General features: G+C 39.4%; 2 protein-coding genes across 7 annotated transcripts in view; both read left to right on the top strand.

The window, feature by feature from the left end:
- Positions 1-3,022: 3,022 nt before the first annotated feature.
- LOC122995347 lies at positions 3,023-6,962 on the top strand. 3 transcript variants are annotated; one of them, XM_044370518.1, is made up of 9 exons: positions 3,023-3,387; positions 3,771-3,865; positions 4,302-4,674; positions 4,759-4,893; positions 5,436-5,475; positions 5,659-5,714; positions 5,894-5,925; positions 6,025-6,063; positions 6,353-6,962. In XM_044370518.1, exons 1-9 carry the CDS (start codon positions 3,288-3,290, stop codon positions 6,389-6,391), a joined length of 909 nt encoding a protein of 302 aa, XP_044226453.1. In that variant the 5' UTR covers positions 3,023-3,287; the 3' UTR covers positions 6,392-6,962. The 3 variants fall into 3 exon arrangements, with proteins under 3 accessions (XP_044226453.1, XP_044226450.1, XP_044226452.1); XM_044370515.1 differs by having other exon boundaries at positions 6,025-6,962; XM_044370517.1 differs by having other exon boundaries at positions 3,771-3,859; positions 6,025-6,962.
- A 527-nt stretch (positions 6,963-7,489) lies between these two features.
- fnip1 (folliculin interacting protein 1) overlaps positions 7,490-20,785 on the top strand; it is a 40,661-nt gene continuing 27,365 nt past the window's right edge. For 2 of the 4 annotated variants that reach the window (XM_044370192.1, XM_044370194.1), the window contains exon 1: positions 7,490-7,695. In XM_044370192.1, the coding sequence (XP_044226127.1) occupies positions 7,604-7,695 (92 nt within the window). In that variant the 5' untranslated portion in view covers positions 7,490-7,603. Of the gene's footprint in view, positions 7,696-17,111; positions 17,217-17,243; positions 17,286-20,785 lie in introns of those variants that run through there. The other 2 variants (XM_044370193.1, XM_044370195.1) reach the window with 2 other exon arrangements.

Consider the following 20,785-nt stretch of genomic DNA (forward strand, 5'->3'; position numbering starts at 1 on the left):
CCTGCAGTGCACAAACACTGAGAGTGGACTTTACAGTGAAGTAGGAGACATCTTGTGTCCAGCTGGCAAATTACTGAAATGAAATATATTTTCAATGCATATTTATAGATTATTGAATTTCTAATGAGGGAGAGAGAGTAGATGTAATTTTAAGGATTTTAACAAGATAATTGAATTTTTGTGGAAAAACCATATCAAACAAATTATTATTCAGAGAAAATTGTTTTATATACATCTTGAAACATGTCTGGAGGGGATCTTTAACAAATACATCCTCAATTTGAAATTCACACTTTTAATATTGGATTAACTCACTGTGGCCACTAGATGGCAGTGAATACTAGTGATAATACATACACTCATAACATCTGTCAACTACACCAGCATCGAAGCAGATACAATGTAACAAAACATCCACTGAACACTTTAAAAAATAATCTTTGAAAAAATAGATTTTAATCAAGTCAGACGCATAAAAATGTCCAGAGAGCATGGCTGTAATTGCTTGAGACACCTGTGCACCTGTGTCAAAAAGTGATTGTTTAGTCTACAACTTTAAAGGGGACCTATTATGTTTTTTGTGGTTTTCTCTTATTTATATACTGTCATGATGTCAGATATGTTAAAAATCATCATCGTATCAAAGTTCCAAAACTTGAGGTTAACATATGTAGAACTGTTCCCTGCAAGTCAAAAGCCAGGGCTTCAACAGCTCTGAATGCTTCATTTGTGGTGTTTTTTACCACCTTGCTGACGAGTTAAAGTCAGATTGTTGCAGGTGCCCGTAAACGGCTGTACATTCAATTGCCTTGGTTGCTAAGGTTGTTGCTAGGGTTTTTACATGTGTTGTTTAAGTGGTCATTTTCATATTTCGGATTGGATTCCGGCTCAAACATGTACGGATTTATTTGAGAAGTTGACATTTTGAGTAAAGAACGAGAAAAAGAGGTGAAATTCGACTAGGGCTGAGTATCAATTCGATTTCAATTGACAAGGTCTCGATTTGATTCAGTTGGGGATATTTCTGTTACAATACCAGTTTTGCTTGGATATGAAAGATATTTTGAGAACTAATGCTGTAAATTGTACAAGGAACCCTTTAACTGGTGCATTATTAAAAATATTAATGTTTACATTAAGAATTGACCCCAAAGCAGCTACATTAATTTACTTTTTATTTAACATGACCACATTTACCTTGCGAGGCAGCTGGATTTGCAAGATTGCAAGCTCACAAGATCACGGAAGAATCCATCTTATCAGGCCTCAAGTTATGCGCTTGTGTCCAAACCACCAGTGGTTCAGACCAATCAGCATCCTATGAGGATTCTCTCGTGATCTTGTTATCTCCCAATCTCACAGATCCAGCTGCCTCATCAGGTAAGACGGTGATAGATGGTGATAGACAAATGGTTCATCCAATCACCTGCCAAGTATTTTTTTGAAGTGCCTGCCCTTTTCCAAACAGTTTCTCAGATGGTTCTGTGTAACAAACCATCTGGTGCGTCAGGTTAACATGCTACAGCAGTCAACACAATATAGTGAATATCTACAGACTCTACAGTCTTAAACTTAAGATTTAATTGAATCATCAGACAGCCAGTGTGAATAAGATGGCTACAAACACACCTACTGTAATGTAAACATCACTAATACCTCAGGAAAACATACACTTTGCTGTGATTGTCTCACAAAGCTTTTGTGCAACAGGCATGTTCAATATGTTGCCACAAGATTTCACACAATGAGATATTGTGGCCAGATCTTGTTGAACATAGCGGGAGCTGCGCCACTGAAAGCTCCGCCAATCCTAAAGGCAGATATCTGGATTAATTTTGGATTTAAAATCCATGAGAAAAGGCATAAATTTAAAGATCAATCTCGGATTTTATGAATCGATATCAGAAAATTTAAACGAAGCCTCTGGAGCGGCTGGAAGTCGGCTGTGATGCAGCTTTGGGAAGCTAACCAATCAGAACAGAGTGGTCTAATGGGGAGGGCGGGTCTTAAATATACAAACGTTAAAGCACCCTGTTTCAGACAGAAGTGAACTGAGGGGTTGCATAAAGGGCCAGTATAAAATAAATAGTTTTTGAACTGTGAATCATGCAAAGCTACTCTAAGGGAGTCCCAGTAAAAAACTAGATCTGGAAATGAGTACAATAGGTCTCCTCCTCTCCAGAACAAACGGACCCAGAGATTACAGGTAAAAACGCTGAATAAAGCTGTTTCACCTAAAAAATCAGTGTTTCTCCAACGATGTACAGCGACCACTGGACGTCCGGTATGGGCTGTTAGCCGAGCTGCTGCTAACACTTGTTCGGTTTATTTCTCTTATAACTTTAGATCCAGACATTTGGCCAGTTTCTCTTGGGAGCCGAATTATCCGCAGAGGTCTCCTCCTCTCCAAAAACAAACGTACACACAGATTAAAATCGTCAAAATACTAATTAAAGCTGTTTTACCTAAAAAAGATGTCCGGTATGGGCTGTTAGCCAAGCTGCTGCTAACACCTGTTCGTTTTATTTCTCTTATAGCCTAATTTAAGATCCAGACGTCCAATGACTAAAATCTTTCTTCCGGCTAAAAGATATAGTTAAAAGCGACCTAAATTTGAAAATGTGGCTTAAAACTGAATAAAAGTCAATTTATAACAGTTTCTGTGGAGCAACCACAACGCCAATGTATTATCTTGTATGTGTGTAAATTACTCTTTGGTAGACGCCATTGTAGCGGACAAACACAGCGCCGCCGTATGCATCTTGTGCGTGTTCACTCTTTGGTAGAGGTATGACGCCATTGACATGCGACCAAATGAAACGGTCCGTTACTTTGATTAAATTACAGATTTCTCTGGATTTGAAAATTGTTGGAAACATTTGGGATAATGTTAGTACACAACTCAACAAAATATATAACATAGGTCTTGTTTTTTTTATAGACATTTTGACGTGGAATAATTACACATTATACCTTTAAATAAATGGTCAGCAGGTGATTGACAGATGGAATCTGCAGGTGTGCGCAGTTGCTAAGCACCGCCCAGAGAACAGAGACAGAAACTTATAGTAACCTACTTATTTTTTCAGCATCCTGTCATTATTTTTGGCTGTTACTTTCTCAGTACTCACGAAATAACGTTAAAATGTTAAACTTTTAAGGTGACAGCAGCAAGCAAGCCTCTGTTCTAACGTTAAAGTCGTACTAGCAGATAATTGACGTTACATAGACGCATTTCTGCACCACAGTCAATTGTAAACTCGGAGTTAGATTTGATTTATTCTTTAATGGGGCGATTCAAGAGCCGTGTTGGACGTGCCACTGGATTACAAGACAAACGAGATACACCCATGAAACCAGCACTGACCAGACGAGACAGAGGAAACAGTAAGAAATAAACACACCAAAGACACACATGGCAGTTTTAGCGCACATTGAAATCGAAATATGCTATGAAACATCATTGGGTAGCTGAGCTAGTTTTGAGTGCTCTGGTATTTAATTGTAAAATGGTCATCTTTGCTTTCTTTGTCATCATTAATTTAACTGTGTTTCTAATTTTAGTTTTTAACAACTTAAAATCTAGGCCTATTTAACCTCCTATAACGCAGACAATGCTTTAGAAGTAATTAATCTAATCTACAAAAGTGAATAAACTGTAGGCATATTCTTTTTTTTTTTTTTTTTTTTAATGAAGCATACAGTTAACAGTATGATAAAACTATTAGCTGGATTTACTCTCCACTACATCGCTGTATTCAAAATTTCAGAGCACAGCAGACTTCTATCCAATAAGCTTTATGAAGCATTTCCAGAAGAACCAGAGGTGGAGGAGATGCATATTAAACCAACCAACCAGGTGTGGGTGAGTATTTTAAACAAGAGATACAGGTTGATATGTTTTGCTCCATGTATGCATAACAAACACTGATATCTATAGAATATTTTCTCCATAATAACAATATTGACATGCATAAACCATGTTCTCTTGTATGGGAATCCTGCATATTAATGTTGAATAAAATCAGGGAGCTTTGATATCACTAAAACAAGTAAAAAAAACACTGAATTCAACCATTTTATTTTAGTTTTAATATTATTGTTGTATGTAGACATCTGTTTCACACAGTTTCCATTGTCTTTCTGGGATGTTAATATTTTAATTTCAAGTTGTTTGCCAAGTTTCTCAAACATTTTTTGTTGTGCTCTCACTTCCTTTTCCATGTTTATCCTACACACACACACACACATACACACACACACACACACACACACACACACACACACACACACACACACAGACCAGCATTACACCTGTCCACTGTAAATCTGTGTTACGCTTGAGTGGCCCTGCATTTACTGAAAACCCCAGAGACAAAGCCATCCTGCCTGCTGCGCCAGCTGATAAAAAATCTGGCCGTCGAGTGTTATCAGGTCACCCTGCTGTTCAGATGACCCCTGACCCAGAGGCTTTTAAATCTGGTGAAAAGCCAGTTAAAGAAGAGCAAAACCTGTCAGTGACACCACCGGAGAGCATCATAACTTCTAGCATGGAGTCAGACACGACTTTCAGCTCTGATGAGGATGATGATGATGAGGAAGAATGTTACTCTTCCACCTCTACAACTTCCAGCAGTCTTCCCTCCCCGGAAATCTTCAGAAAAGAGAACTATGGTGTGTGTATAATTGTAAAAACATGACCAAGTTACAGGCTTATTCTATTCCAATGATTTCTCTTGTCTTCTCTTCTCTTCACAGTGGAAACGTTGACTTTCCCCATTGAGGATGATATGCTGGGCCTCCATCGTCACATAAAAAATTCCACCTTGCTGGATGTGAGCTACGCTGAGAGCATCCACATGCATCATCCCCCCAACATTTCTAACATCATAGGTAATAGTGTGAGAAAATCCCAAGCACGTTTCTTGTTGTTTAATATCAAGACACAATAAAAAAGACATTAATTGAACAATAAAACAGACTGCTAAGAAGAGGGAAAACAGCAAACTAGGTGTAATAAGAAACTAGGTCATCACAGTTCATTTTTCAGGATATTCAAACCCCATTAGATAGTTATTTAGAGTTGAAATAGTTTCAAGGTTTTTTTTATTATTTTTGATTATAAAGGCATTTTAATCATAGATTTAAAATGTATTAACTCTTGTTCAGCTGTAGCTTGAGCTGGAGTCTAAGAAATACATTTGGTAAAATAGTCTTTTTAAGTTTGAAGGTTTACAGTATTATTTACGGTATGTTTTGGGTGAGTTTTGTGATGCTTGAGCCTTCCACCAACTGTTAAAATCCCATTTTAAAAAAACTACTTGAAAAAAACAACATTGACAGCATATATTTTCAGATTCAAGTTGTTATTTTAACAAGAGCCAACTTTTAGTATCATCCTTATTGTCTAATAAGAATTAAACTTCTGTCTGCAGATGCCTCTACCATTCTCGTTGAGAAGAACTCTGAGCTCAGGTAGGTTTGTTGCATGTCAGGTAACATGCAACATTTGTTGTGCCGATACTTTGGATCGGTGATGGCTCAGAGGGAATCAAGTCACTAAAAAAGACATGTTTATTGTACAGTATGTGCATGCTGATGTACACACTGATGTATATGAGCAAAACTGGTGCAATAACTGTACTTTTCTCTGTGCAGTAACCATGGAGTAATTGAGGTTGAGCCTAAAACACATATGGACCCATTTCAATCAGGTAAAGAGTCTCATTTATCAAGATGTGTATCTGAATATGAAACTGTACAATCTCATAATGAAACAAATATTATTATATATATTATTACATTTCATAAATTCAAAACATAAACATAAATTCAGTACAGTGAATGTAAATCATAATCAGTAGTTTTGTGTTTTTCTTTCCTCAATCTGTAGAAAAAGCCCTCAAGAGGAAAACACCACCAAAGGTAAGAAAAGCAACTGGCTATCATCTATTACATGTCATCTCAAATATGTATACAATTTCATTTGAGTCATTCTGCTCAAATATAATTTTGCTCCTGCAGCCCACCATCAGAACGTCTACTTTGTGCAAGAAGAAGAAGGTATGGTTCAAAAGCCCCGTCATTGCCGAGACCTTTGAAGCAAAAACCATCCCAGCGATGAAAGTAACTATTCACAACGAGAGCAAGCCAGTCCGTCAGTCCAGCCCTGCCGAGCAGATTAAGCCTGATGCAGACACATTCGGGGCGGATGAGATCAGCTCAAAAGAAGACAACCTAGAACAAGCCAAACTTTTTGACTTTGTCAGTGATGTTGACAGGGATGAGTTCTTTCAGGGAGAAAGACAAAGATGTGCTAGACTCAGATGTTTTTCTTTATTTCCTCTCACAGCTGCTAAACGCACAGAACCTGCTGTCCCATGATGTGTGAAGTTGAAAGGAGAAAGAAGTAAAAAGTAGTATGTGTGTACTTGAAGACAGGATGTCAAGGCTCCAGCAATGGCTTTGTGTCCTTGGGCAAGGAACAGAGCCAATTCACACAGTTGGTTGTAATATATCTGTTTATGAAATGCACTTTTCAATTTGCTCTTTATTTTCACGCACTGTAAACACTCAAGCAAACCGGATTTCCTGTTTAATTTGCATTAACACTATCAGAAAAGAAAAAAATGCATGGTGCAAAATGACCACTAGATGTCAGACCTGTGTTTTCTTAGATAAGCCATCCTTTCTCATGTTTTGACTGATTGTTTTTCCAATGTATATGTGAAATATGTTTGTGTATTTTTATTTACTATTCTTGCATATGTGTTTGATCTTAAGGTGTAATGTAAGATAAATATAAAGATAGAATGTAAGTTTTTTTTAGGTTTCTCATTGTAGTTTTCTATATTTGTGAGTCCTCTATCTCTGCTTTCACTCATTTATGAGCGTCAGAAAAAAATGTCTAATAAAAAAATAAAAATAAAATTATGTACAATGTACAATAAATACATAACTCACTTTGATTCACTTTAATCATTATTGAAGTTCATCATGCATACGTGGGAAAACTTTAGCTACAGAGCTGACTTTGTTCATTTAATCTGTAAACAAAACATGACCGACTAAAATATCTGAGAAAGTTTTTGTAGGTTTAGATGCATCACTAAAACCAACAAACAATCTGCAGCAATCAATAAAGACAGTAATGACTTCATATACAGATGATGTTCATATGCGCAGAAAACACACGGATCAGCCTCGTTGGATCTGCTTTTGTTTTAACACAATTCTGGCTAAACTAATTAACTAATCTCTCTAGTGGGTCATCTTCGTGTCTTGCAAGCATCTCAGCGGGTCGCACTTGTTTGATTCATGTGAATAAATGTCATGCTGTCACGATGCCCGACAAAACATCAACACAGCGAATCCACTGACCACGTGGTACCGGGACCAAAAATACCAGCCAATCACGTATTTTGTAGTAGCAGCAGCGTCCGGTCAGCCAATCAGAAAAATGTAGTGGGTTACCAAGCAGCTCCTGTGACTAATGCCTGTCATATGACTGTGACACCCATGGAGACAGTTACAAGGAACAAGATTTGCTCTTGGATTTGAAAAGAAAAAGAGACCTTCTGTACCGAATTTATTTTGGTACAAAATGCCTCCGACTCTCTTCCAGAAACTTTTCAACAAGAGAAATGCGTTTTCGTCGCCGCCCCCGAGATGTAGCAAAGAGGACCCAGCTTTCAGGTAGCTATTTTATGTGAGTGTGTGTGTGTGTGTGCGTGTATGTATGTGTGTGTGTGTGTAACGTTGTACGTGTGTACGCTAACGTAATTTATCACTTTCGCTGTGGTGTTTGGAAGCATGACAGAGTTTTTTGGACGTGGTGAATATTTCAAACTCGCGGGCACTTTACAAATCAACGCTGTATAGTTTTGTTCATGATTTGTGCCTGTTGGTGAGGTCAGCTAACACGCTAATGCTAGCTACCAGACGTTAGCGGGGCTGCTGCTGGCTGCTGGCTGCTGCTGTTGCACACGCTGCCTCTTCTTGGTGGGACTCGGCTTACCGCGTTAGCCAGCACTTTTTTCCTCGTTTACACAAGTGCTGTAGCTCGTGTGTTGATGATAATAAGCTGATAATAAGTTGATAATAAACACTTCCTTCCTTTTTAGACTTGTGGTATAATCAGCGAATCGGTATAATCGCTTATAAGTTGCAGAAGCTGTGTCCCGCTTTCTCCTTTGTCTGAGCCGTTGTCCCTCTTTGTGTTTCTGGGGTAACAGTATTTAAGCCTGTGTGGTAGGAAGAAAACAACTACAGTACAGTCACGCTGCTTTGTGTCGCTTATCGCCAGCAATAGCCCCGATAACTTGGTGCAAAGTACAGCTGGCTTCTGTCAGTCCTACCGACGGTACTGTACTCTCTGCCAGCGCCGTCAGACAGCAGCGGAGGACACTGTGTGCTCTGTATTGAAGCACATGTGATCACTATAGTTAGACAGATCCTCGACAAGCCGGGCTTCAGCCTCCGAGGACTGACCATAGACTGTGAATGCACACTTTTTTAAAAAAAATAATCAGATAAACGCTTTTGTGTGTTTAAAGCGGTCGAATCGGATGTTTTGTTCGGATTGTTTAGTTTACATGAGTGATGCCTTGCATAAACACAATAGTATTGTACTGGTCGCAGGTGTCTGGCATTCACTGAAGCAGATGTATAGCAATTACTTCAACTTCAAATGTAGAAAAGATGTAACAAGTATTTGGAATAGCATTTGTTCGCTTTGTTTTTTTTAACCTTAAAAAAGCTTCTATGTCATAGTGCTGCATCAGGCAAAGTCATGAGATCAGTCATGATATTATAAAGCAGCCATTTCCCAATACTGACAGGCTTACCATGATATTGTGCATCCACGGCAGAGGCTGCTGCTGGCTACAAGAATAACTAATTATAATAAAAAGGGATTATGTGATTAATGGTCTAAAATTATTAAATTCAACATCTATCTCTGCAGCCAAAGCATGAAGCATTTCTCATATTAACAAGTAATGTGACTAGCAGCAGTAGAAGTACTTGTTATTGAAGTACCCTAAGGCTAAATTCAACCTGAGTGAGCAATGCATCATCGAGCTGGCCAGTGGGATACTCTATACTCCCAGAGTTGATTTGCAGTTTCCCTGTGCATGTTCTTACACACATTCTGGGTCAGGGTCAGGTCTGGCACCAAGGGGAAATTGCTCTATTTAGTTTTAAATACACTTGCATCGGAAAATTTTTGCTCTCAGCCCATCACCCATGGTAGATATATTTACCAGAGGACCTGAAAGCTCACCTCCTTCTGGTGCCGCTTGCACTTTGGCCCATGTCTGTGCCAGAGCACGTTCCACGGTCATAAAGGTGCCCTGCACCCAGTGATATAAATGCTGTGAGCGTATGTGTGTAGCTGGCAGGCCTCAATTCTAGAGCAAACAGGCAGACAGCAGGCGTTTCTGTTAACTCGGTGGTCAGCTGTGCTCTTCGTACTTCTGGCATGAGTTCCCCATTCATCAGCCATGAACTGCTTTGGAGAAGGCAGAACTGTGAGGAGACAAAGGCATGGAGAAGGAGAGGTGGATGGAGAGGACACTTGGGTGGTAGCAGGAATAGGCTAGAATACATAATTTATGTTTATAAGGGATTTGGGATCAGATAAAATTAGTGGATCAGAGGGAAGAAGAGAACGTCTGATAGATGGTGTAAAAGTGGAGGATGGGAAAAGCTGAGTGGATCCAGTTAGACACGATGCCACCAATAATAATAATAATAATAATAATAATAATAATAATGATAAACACAAACAATAAATTGAGGTTTATAATTATCTTTGGACATAAATTTCAAGTAAGACACTAGCCTGAACTTCTCTGGGAGGTTGTCCCTCTATAATGTTGTACTTGCACACTGGAGTTCCCTTAAGCTTTAATTAGAGACATTAAGCAACATAGGTTTTCCTCAGGCAAATACTCAAATGAAGGAAATGAGATATATTTATATATACCAAAATGATCATGATAATGAAAACCCTGTCGCTTCCTGCTTTCAAAGTGGATGTTTGGTCTAACTTAACATTCTCAGTCTAGATTTCTTTAAGCCAGACTAATATATCGGGAGGACCAGTATTATAAGTAAATGTTTGCTTATCACTAATAGATCATGTAAAATATAATTTAAAAAATAATAAAACAGTGTGTTAAACAGAATGTGTATTACTGATTTTTGAATAGCCTACTTTGTTGGTTTTTTTACATTCAAATATCAGTTCAGGCATCAACCTAAAAAGTCCAGTAAGGGCTGGGCTTCATCTAGTTCAGTATTAAATTCCCAGAGATCTAGCTGGGTGCTACGCAAGTGAAAACCTGGCAGGGGATGAAGAAAAAGGTCTTCAAAAAAAGTTTTGCTGTTTTGTAACCCTGTTGCCTTGCATAATGCATCACCCAAAGATCTGTCACAGCACAACACCGTGCCGTCCAGAATACCACAGAGGGCAGCAGGTTGGCTGACCCTGGTAGGAAAGCCTAAAAAGCCCTGGCTTCAAACCTGACCACGGACAGCATACTGTACATTACACTGAGAGCTCCTGGTTCATACTGCAGCCAGTCAGAGGCCTGAGCGTCAGCCAACAGCTTTGTCCTCCCCACCCACACCCAAACTGCTTGTCCTGGCTGCCCCCTACCACCAGTGCCCGCTGAGGAAACTTCCTTCTTGACCTGGGCCATACAGAAAAGTGTGTGTGTGTGTGAGTGAGAGAGAGAGAGAGAGAGAGGGAGGGAGAGAGAGAGACAGACAGAGAGAGGGAGGGAGAGAGAGAGAGAGAGAGAATGACATTTGTGTGTGCAAGATGTGTTTAAAAAGGGAAAATTGGTGTCTGAAAGCAAAAGATTTATCTGAAACTAAGAAGCAAGTTATGCTATACGGATAAAGCCATTCTGAATATTTCACCCTTATTGTTGTCAGAATAAACATCTGACTTTCCTTCCTAATGCATAGATTCTCAGAACCAGATCACTAGTTTTTGTCATGAGAAACTTTGAAAATAAAGTTTTTCTAAAAGCCAGCTTTTACCTGCTTCATTTTGTAGGTGGACTTTGCATTTTCAAGATAATATAAAATAGGCACTAAATGTAATGTAGACTCACTAAATTGGATTTGATATGATTGTGTGGCTGACCTCTGGAAGCAACATATCCCAGAATCCTCCTTCATCTGTGAAAATGTATATTTACATATTATATTGCTTATTGCAGAACCAAATTTTACACCACATCCAGATTTATTTATAGAGAAACCTGTTCCTTGACGGTTTACAGGAGAAGTAGTGTCTCAGGTTCCTGATTGGCATGATGTCCTTCCTCCAACTCGACTGCGTACTTTCATAGCTCGGTGTGTCATGTGAGGCTTTCATCAATCTCAAGCTGTCATGTTTGTGGGCCGATCACATGGCTGTGTTCTCAGTTACTGGCATAAAGGTGCGAGTTGAATAAGAAGAGAGAAGTGTGTGTGTGTGTGTGTGTGTGTGTGTGTCAGTTTCACTGCCTCACTCAGTATTATTATTACTTATGCATATTTAAAGAATGTTGGCATCGCACATTCACATATATGTCACGTATAGCTTCGCATTGGAAGCCTGCCTGCTTCTGTGTGTGTGTTTGTTTGTGTGTGTGTGAATGTTGCAGGCCTGCCAGGGTTCTGTAAAGACAGCGGCTGTCATCAGGTTCCTATCAGGGGTATTTTAAGTGGCCACACTCGGGCTTCTCAGAACTGCAGGGTCATGGTAAAGATATAGTTTTACGTAAAAGCTACACACACACGACACACAGGCAGTAGCATTCTGATGAGTGCTAATATGTTGGCTGAACATCTAGTTAGGCCTGCATGTCCTCTTACTTTGTGAGTACATCAATTCAAGCACTGCCCATATTGCACTCACTGCAGGATATTGAGCTCGGTTGTTGTCGATTGGCTGGTTGTTAGGGCCTTTCTAGATTGAGGTGAACTGATATATGACCATACCAACACCTGACAAATTGTAAAAATGGAGAACTTGTAAATCAAATTAAATATCAAGACTTTATTTTGTTGAACAGTCTCCAGTTTCACAGCTAATGCTGATACATGATACAAGGGCAGCAGGACTTCACAAACGGTGCAAAGGCACAGTACACCACATAATAAGATCAGTGGACGGTGTTACTTTTCAAATGATGTTGGACATTTATTTTCATGTCGTATTTGGTTATATAAGTCAGTCATAGTTTACTACAAAGACCTCAGCATTTGTTTCCTTTATTGTTATGAACAAACAGGTGTAATAGATGGCTTATTAGGCTGGCAGTACAATGGCATTGATTTTCATTTTTAAAACTGATTCATTGATTGGTTATTGATGAAATTAGGGCTGCAAATAACGATGATTGTAATTAGCAATTAATCTGTTGATTATTTTCTCAATTAATTGATTAGTTGTTTGGTCAATAAAATGTCAAAAAGTGGTGAAAAATGTCAATAACTGTTTTCCATAGCCCAAGGTGATGTCCTCAAATGGTTTTTTTTGCTTTTTGTTTGTTTTCCCAGAGCAGCAGTCCACAACCCACAGATATTTAGTTTATTATTACATCGGACTAAAGAAACCAGAAAATGTTCACATTTGAGAAGCTGGAATCAGAGAATTTGGAAATTTTCTTCTTAAAAATGACTCAAAATGATTAATGGATCATCAAAATAGTTGGCAATTAATTTAATAGTTGGCAACTAATAGATTAATCCTTGCAGCTCTAGATGAAATTGAATTGTTCATTGAATATTCAGTAGTTTAGTTTGAAGTACTGATCTTTATGGGTTATTCTAGGCTCTGCAGTGACATCTGACCCTCACTTTAAGAACCCTCGATTTTTTTGTTTTCTAAGACTGTATATTGTCAGAACATGGTAAAGATGCTTTTAATGACAACTTCCATCAAAGAAATATCTCATGTTTGTTCATTTTGCTTGTTCACTTTTCTTTAACCTTGAATGTCAGTTTAAAAACAAATCCTTACATTCAACCTTGTCGAGTAAATCTTATCTAAATCCTTATCAGCACAGGACAGACAATGAGCAGTGTGATTAGAGCGTCTGCTGGGATCCTGAAAGTCAAACCAAAAAGTTCACTCTGTCATATCACCCAATTAGCCTACTTTCAGCCTCAAGATGAGAGAAAGGGAAAGAGAGACAAGTGACAAGGAGGCATGTGGGGGAGGTGCTTTGACAGGGAGGCAGGATGTGCTGACTGACAGTAGAATCACTTTGCTGTAAGGCTGAGAAATTATCATGTCTACACTTTGTATCCCTTTGATTAGTTATTGGATCAAAGAGGAAAGACAATTTCAATGTATTATACTTGTTGCAGTCATTAATAGTCAAAATCTGATCATTTTGAGATGTAAAGAGCACTTCCGTTTTTAAAATGTCACATTTTTTTTAAAGAAAATCTGTTTTTGCAAACTGCAAAATTGAACTTACACCATGATTTCTACATAGCTGTCACCACTCCTGTTCAGTTCTTTTGATGATACGTTCATGTGATTCTTTATGAGACACAATCATACACTCGATAATCGTCACTCCCTTCTGTCATGTGTTGCTGATTCAGAAGAAGCCGTGACTCAGGAATAAGGCATAGCGTACACATAGTCATTTAATAATACCGACTCACACTTGCATACTCACACACAGTGTAAAGATAAACACATGTAAGTAGAGCTCGTTGCAGGACCTGTAAAGGACACTACGCAGGGAGGAACATCAACAGTATGCTGATGATTAAGTATTACTCTGCAGATTTAATTTTCTTTATGTAATGTTTATGTAAATCTTGATATGTAACAACATTTCTTACTGACTTCTTTACTGTGGATTGATTCCAGCTAATATCAACCTCTAGTTATACGAGTCTCTTCACAAAAACAGTCGACGTTTGAATGTATTTTTGCTGTGAGTGCAGTAGCCTCTGGGCGTTGCAGCATCTTCACCTACTCAGACTCATGTGATTGCTGGAATGCAGAAGTCTGTAACGTGACATAACCAACAGTGAAACCAGCAGGTATGCAGGTAGTCAGGTGCTTTCAGGCCTTGTGGGTCAGCTCCTGGAGGGAGTTGCTGTTTACTATATTGTTAGGAAGCTCAGCATTAAGTGTTGGTGTGACAAGAGGCACAGAATGTGAGACTTGGCCTCTCCAGCAGCAAAGCATTCCCTCTTTGAAGGGTTAATTTCAGCCTATTTAGCATTACACAGATACACCAGCCTCTACATGGAAAGCCGGCAGACCGTGTGAAGTATTGGCGCATCCATGTAAAGATAAGATGTGATCTCTGTTCTTCTGTTTCACTGCACTGATGCATATCTAGTAGTCATAATGCATTTGTACCATCATGGGAAAGTAGCATCACAGCACAGACTGAGCTACTAACTGAGCTCACAATTAACTGTACAGCCAGGACTCATACGTGTGTATTAAACTTGTGATACATCAGGCAGTTTATCAAGAAAATACACAGCTAAATACACAGTTGCCATTAGTGTCCAAAATTAACTCTTTGACTCACCTGTTAAGGGGCTGGTAGATGAAAAAAATCCACAGGCAAAACATATTTTTACCGGCCAAAACATTCATTTCAGTACATTTCATCGAGATAATAAGGTATTAATAACTATTTAATTAACGATAGCTAGCAGCAGACCAGCGGCAAGTGACAGTCTAATGGAGAGCTGCGATGTTGAGTAGCTGATGTCCCATACGGTAAACAGTGCTGTGAAACTAGGAGTGCTTGAGACAGTCTGTGGCTGGCGCTTCTTTGCCTCAAACCATCTCAAGCACTCCTATAGTTTTACAATACTGTTTAGAGTTGCATAAAAAACACTGCATAGAGACAAACATGAGTGATTTCCTCTGAGCCATCATGCTAGATGTTTTATTACATAACAATTTTGGCGCAAACACTTAACCGCCAGTGTGGTTGATAGCCGTCTGAGGTTTACTCGCCAAACAGAAAATCTACCCGCGTTTGGTGCTTGGCGGGTGTTAATTTCAGACCTTGGTTGTCATGCTGTCAGTTTAAGAGTGTTGAGATATCATTTTGGCAGTATTGCTGTGCAGTGTTCTCTCAGGACAAGTCACCTCAGCAGTCATCACCTACAGAGCAGGCTGCCCTTATGGAAAACTTTCCTTACTTCATCTAGATATCTTTTTGTGTGGTTTGTCACATCGCCCATGTATGTTGTGTTCTCACGGTGTTGTAGTTGGTTGTAGTATTCACTCTCAACCTTAGTCATGTGTTACCACCTTTATGCAATCTGTATCTGCAATCTACACCGGATTTTTATAGTAAATAATATTTTAACAGAAGAAAAGCTAGCACGGTGTTGTCATCTGCAGTGGTTGTCAACAACGGGGCAAGCAATGAAACTCTACTAGTCTAATGCAGATAACCTAAAAAAAAGTGTGTCAGTTTCTTAGTGTAGTTCTGTAGTAATTTATATACTAGTAATTTCTGGTGCACAGTCAAAATCTTTTTTATGACAGTTTGCACATTTGATGTTGTCTGCAGCAAAAATGCCATAAAAATGTCTTTTTAAAATACTATATCATGACTGGAGGAGAAGCTGCCGGGCCTAACAGAAACTTCTGTCACACAGCCGGAAGAACGTCACGCAGCTTGGACCGAGGGGATATTTATGTAACTGTCTCTCTGTCTCTAACAAACACCAACACACACACACACACATGCACAGACGTTCCAGTGGCAGTGCAGAGGGAGCAAGAGGGCTCTTTGAGGTCAGTAAGTAGGCTGATGTCAGACTCACTGCAGTCAAGGAAACTTGATTGCTTTGTTATGACCTTTATCAGTATACACCTTGGCTGGGAGCAGCTATGGTGGTTGGGTTGGGTTTTTTTTTTTTTTTTGCCCCATTGTTGCAGTTTGTATCACTGTCCAATAGTATTATTTTTCTAAATTCTTCAGGAATCTGAGATTATCAAGATATATAGCTCAGGAAAAAGGAAGGGAGTTGTCAAATGCAAAAAAGTGAGAGAATTTAATATGCTCTGTATGTAGCTCCCATTATTATGCAGTTGAAATTCCCACTGCATCACAGTGGCGGCCTACCGACTTGGCTGTACTCTCGATCTTCTGTTGCGCTTGAACTTGTACTTCCATTGTACAAGTTAATTCTAAAGGCACATTAATGCATTTACAGTGTTAGTAATATCTGTTATCAAAGTGCATTAGCTTTCTGGAGAAGAACAATGAATTATATATTATTCTTACAACTGGCTCGAGACCCAGGGATTTTAATTAAAGTAATGAATTAAGCCTGGACTGATTAAATTTGTATAATTGGCATGTTCAAATATCTCTGAGACACAAATTTATGATGCATTTCTCTGTACTCTAGATAATATGATATTAAGGAGATGAATAATTTAGCAGTGATATCAAGAAATGTATCAGCTTTAAGACAGCCATCCAGTCTTGTTTCTATCAAATGAAAACTTAAGACTTTACCCAAAGCGACCACAGTTCATGAACTTGCATGAAAACCCACAAAAAATAAAGTGATGGGAAACAAAAAATAGCATCCCTATGCCTATTTGTGGGAGATTTGTGATGGATAAAATTTCAGTCCTCCTTTACTGACTTACTGCTCACTTTCCTACTTTAATAGAGACTTCTATAAACTGCCACTTATCACAAAACCAAGTTTTAAGAGGAATCAACATCTGGAAAGCTTTCATTTGTAAGAGTGTGGCTTTTTTATTTTTATTATTACTATTTTTTTTTTTATTTGTTTTGCTGCTCTTTATTTGTTACGAGGACGATTATTTTGTACATTTACGCATATGTGTTTCGAACTTGTTGATGAAGGAAAGCTAGAAAGAAGGGGCGAGGGGACACAAGGGAGAGAGGAACAAAGGGTTGGATTAAGAAACAACTCACAAACAAATCCCTACAGTCACTCTCTTATCACAGTGCTTTGTGGCAGTCAGCAGTCTGGGCTCGCTGCTGTTGCTGCCTCTGTACTGTCCAGCATACACAGTGCTCCTGCGATCACCTGACAGTCTCATGTTGTTGTGTGAATTTAGTTCACCGCTATTCTTAGACCCTGCTTTGGCTGAGAGAGGAGGAGAAGAGAGAGGAATAGAGAGAGGGAGAGGGCTGGGGAAAGACTGGCAGACTCGCAATGATGCCCAGGTAGGAGTCGGTAATATTTAACCAGGCTTACATGCATCCGAGTGGCTGCGGTGGTGTCGGTTAAAGCAGGTTTGAGAACAATGTTGTTGTTTTTTTTTGTTTGTTTTTTTTAAATTTTGTCTTCTGCCAAAGTGTTGGCAACCTGTAGCTGTTTTCCACCTGGACAGCACTAGCAGTTTGAGTTAACAAGGCAGAGGTTTTTAGTGCCAGGTGTTTTGGTGATGAAAAAGATTGATTGCTCTTCATCTGAGGCCACGTTACATAATGTGGATTAATGGGTTTGTGTTGAAGCGCACCTTCTGTTTTTGATAAGAAAGAAGCTGACGAATATGCTTTTGGATGGAGTTTCACATATCTTTGATGTCATATTTGGTAACTAGGGGTGTATCTTTTCAAAGAAGCCATGCTTGTTATGTTCTTGGCATTTCTTTTTTTTGTATGTAACCAGAATTAAACTGTTGCGTTCATGCGCTTTCCATTTGAGATCAACAGATTGTTCAAGGAAATAAGTGTAAAGTGTGTGTGTGTGTGTGTGTGTGTGTGTGAGAGAGAGAGTCCGCAGCACCAAGGTAGAACATTTTCGAGTCATTTTCGGTTCAAACCATTGAGGTCAAGGCGGTACAAGTATGTAACAGTCATGAAGTCATGTGCTGCTTTTATGAATGACTCCCCTCTCTCCTCTGTCAGTGCTGTGACAGTCACAAGCTCACTTATGGGATACTTCCTCATTCGCTCTAATTCTGCCTCGTCTTTCTTTCAGATGTTTTTTATGTCTATCTCAGATGTTTTTTTGTTTGCGTTTCTGTTTTATATTACCTTTCCTCTCCTCTACCTCGTGTTTAGTTTTTCTTTTTTTTTTTTTTTTGTTCTCAGCTTTTGTTCTTTGTCTACTCACTCCAGTTCTTGTTGTGAACCCCATCTTTATTTGCGCTCTTTGTCTTTCCCTTCTCCCTCTACTTTTGAAAACATTTTTCACTCTTGTGTTTGCCGCTACTTATAAAAAGGCCTGTCTTTCTTGCTTCATGCCCTGTGTTTATTCCTTCTTCTTTGCATCTCTCACTTGTCTTTTCTGTCTTTTTTTTCTGTTATGTTTAAAACAAAGAGAGCAGTGAACTTGGTGTCTCTGCAAATTATGCAGAATTCCTCTGGGCTGATCTGTAACCAACACATCATCTTATTTTTGTCGTTGCTGTTCCCACATTGGGTCAGAAAGTATAAGGGGATCATGTTACTTCTGGGCAATGTCATATTTAGTAATACTAGCTGCACTGTTCTCTGTGCATTCAAAACTGTGCTAGATCAGCAAATACTGGCTTAAAACTTTGAATTCAGTCAAAGTTAAGATTAAATCAGTTTAATTGCAAACAGGGTATTTCAAAGATTATTACTCAAGTCTTTCTCAATAGAACAGTAGTGTCAACACAAATGTACAATGATGCACAACAGCTGAATACATGAAAACCAACAGCAAAGTCAAATTTATAAATAAATGACTCATGAAAGGCTGTAGTCTAATTGCAGGGAGGCATGTGACTGACTAAAACAACCACCTGATATGTAATCTTACACACAAGTCTATGGGCTGAATATCGACCTGGCCCCATACAATGCAATTTGAGCTCATTATGTAGGCCAGGCAAGCATTACGTCACCCTTTTAGCACTCAGACTGGGTAAGAGGTTGGGTCTCCCCTCGGATAGGAGCCAGGAGAAGAAATCTGAAGATGTTTTTCTTTATTGTAAAGCAATTGAACATCAACTTCCACTAGCTGTCGGTACAAACAAAGAAAGAGAATAACAGCAACAGAACAACCATTTACCAGCTGAGTATCTGATTTGGATTCAACCCACGTAAAGAGGAGGGTTGAAAATCCATGTTGGATGATGTATGTTGAGTGATTAAATTGATCGCCATCATGTCACTGCGTTGGACTAAAAGGGATATAAGATGACAGCCAGTCTGGTCAAAGATGTGTCATTGAATAACCGACTACTGCCTAGGCACAGGCACAATAGTCAAAATGAAGTGTAAAACCCCAAGTAGAAAATAAGTATAAATTTAAATGTCACAGCCCAATTTTAAAATCACCAACACGGCAATTGGAAAATCTGACAGCAGTGACTCTTTGTTATGCCGAGAATAGAGTAAAAAAAAAAAAAACCCGACTCCAAACAACCTGTGACTGGAATACTTTTGAACTATGCAGGAAGAACCTGCATGTCTGGACTCCGCCGGTCTGGATCATAAACCTCAGTGTCAACAAATGGTGCATGTTTTCTGCTTCATTTGTGAGAACTTGTTACAATCCTAAGAGGTCAGTAATCCTTGGGCTAGGTCCACAAGGACCTGTCGGAGCCTCCTGGACAGTTGGAGCATACTAGCAGTCATACTAGCTATAGGAGGTGACACAATATGAATATTATTCTGAACATATGTCTGAGAGATACAGATGTGTCTATCTGCTAAATCTTCTACATACACTATGATAGTGCTGTTATCATGTAGTTTCAGCATTGGCTTGGCCTCAGGGCACCACCTCTTCCGTGGTTTTTGATGCCAAAAGCCACTTGTCGATAGTAGTTGCACTTTCCGTCATGTGCTTCATGTTTTAATGTAATAGCAGCAGTAGGCCTCTAATGTGAGGCCACTGTGGAAGTGTTGGCACTGCCTACAAGATTAACTGTGCAGCAGCATGTATGCAGTGAAACGTGGCTTCTTCTATTGAATGCCCACAAAGTCTAATTTAAATTCAGATGGTGGTTTTGGTCCATAGGCAGGCAGTGTTTCTGGCAAGTGAGCTACAAGATTGAATGCTGGTGGTGTTTCCATGCAGAAATGGTCAGGCAAGTTATTGTACAACCGATGTTTCCTGTATGAGTCCCAAAAAGTTACTCTTATATAGCTGCTTTTCAAGGCCCAATCTGACAGATGTCTTTGGTTTGACAACTTAACACTAAGGCTGCAGCACATGACTCCCTCCCTCCCACTCACCCGCAAGACTGAATCATTCCTCCTCGAAGAATGCTGGTCATGCTTTGACACCAGTGTTTGGTAAATAGTAGCAACATCCATGGGAATGTACACATAGACCCTCTTCTTCTCACACCAAGAACAACACACCAGCACACAGGTATTCCCTGCCCTGTCAAGGCTCACTGACCAACAATTGAAATGCTGCTTTTGAATGTGGGCTTGTGTGTGCAATTTGTTGGCAAGTGAGGTGGACTTAACTGTTCCTTTTCCACCCCTCCCCACCAACCCATTTACTATAAACACCTGTGTTTAGGGACGCTCCCTACTCCCCAATAAAAGGCTATATTTAGGTCCAGCTCTGTGTCCATCTGCCTGACCCATGTATCCGTCAGATCAGACAGAAATCCTCTACCATGTATCTGTCGCTCCAAGCCCCTGTCATCTTTAGCCCCTACTAAATCAAACAGGGAGCCGAGTTTCCCCAAAAGCAGAAGGGGCTGCCAGAGCCATGTGAATACCTGCTATACCCACACTGATGGCTGGGCAGCCATATCTTTCTATGGATGTAGGTGTGAAAATGCAAAAACATCCTTCAC

Source organism: Thunnus albacares, chromosome 13 (genome assembly GCF_914725855.1).
Source record: "Thunnus albacares chromosome 13, fThuAlb1.1, whole genome shotgun sequence".
NCBI lineage: Eukaryota > Metazoa > Chordata > Actinopteri > Scombriformes > Scombridae > Thunnus > Thunnus albacares.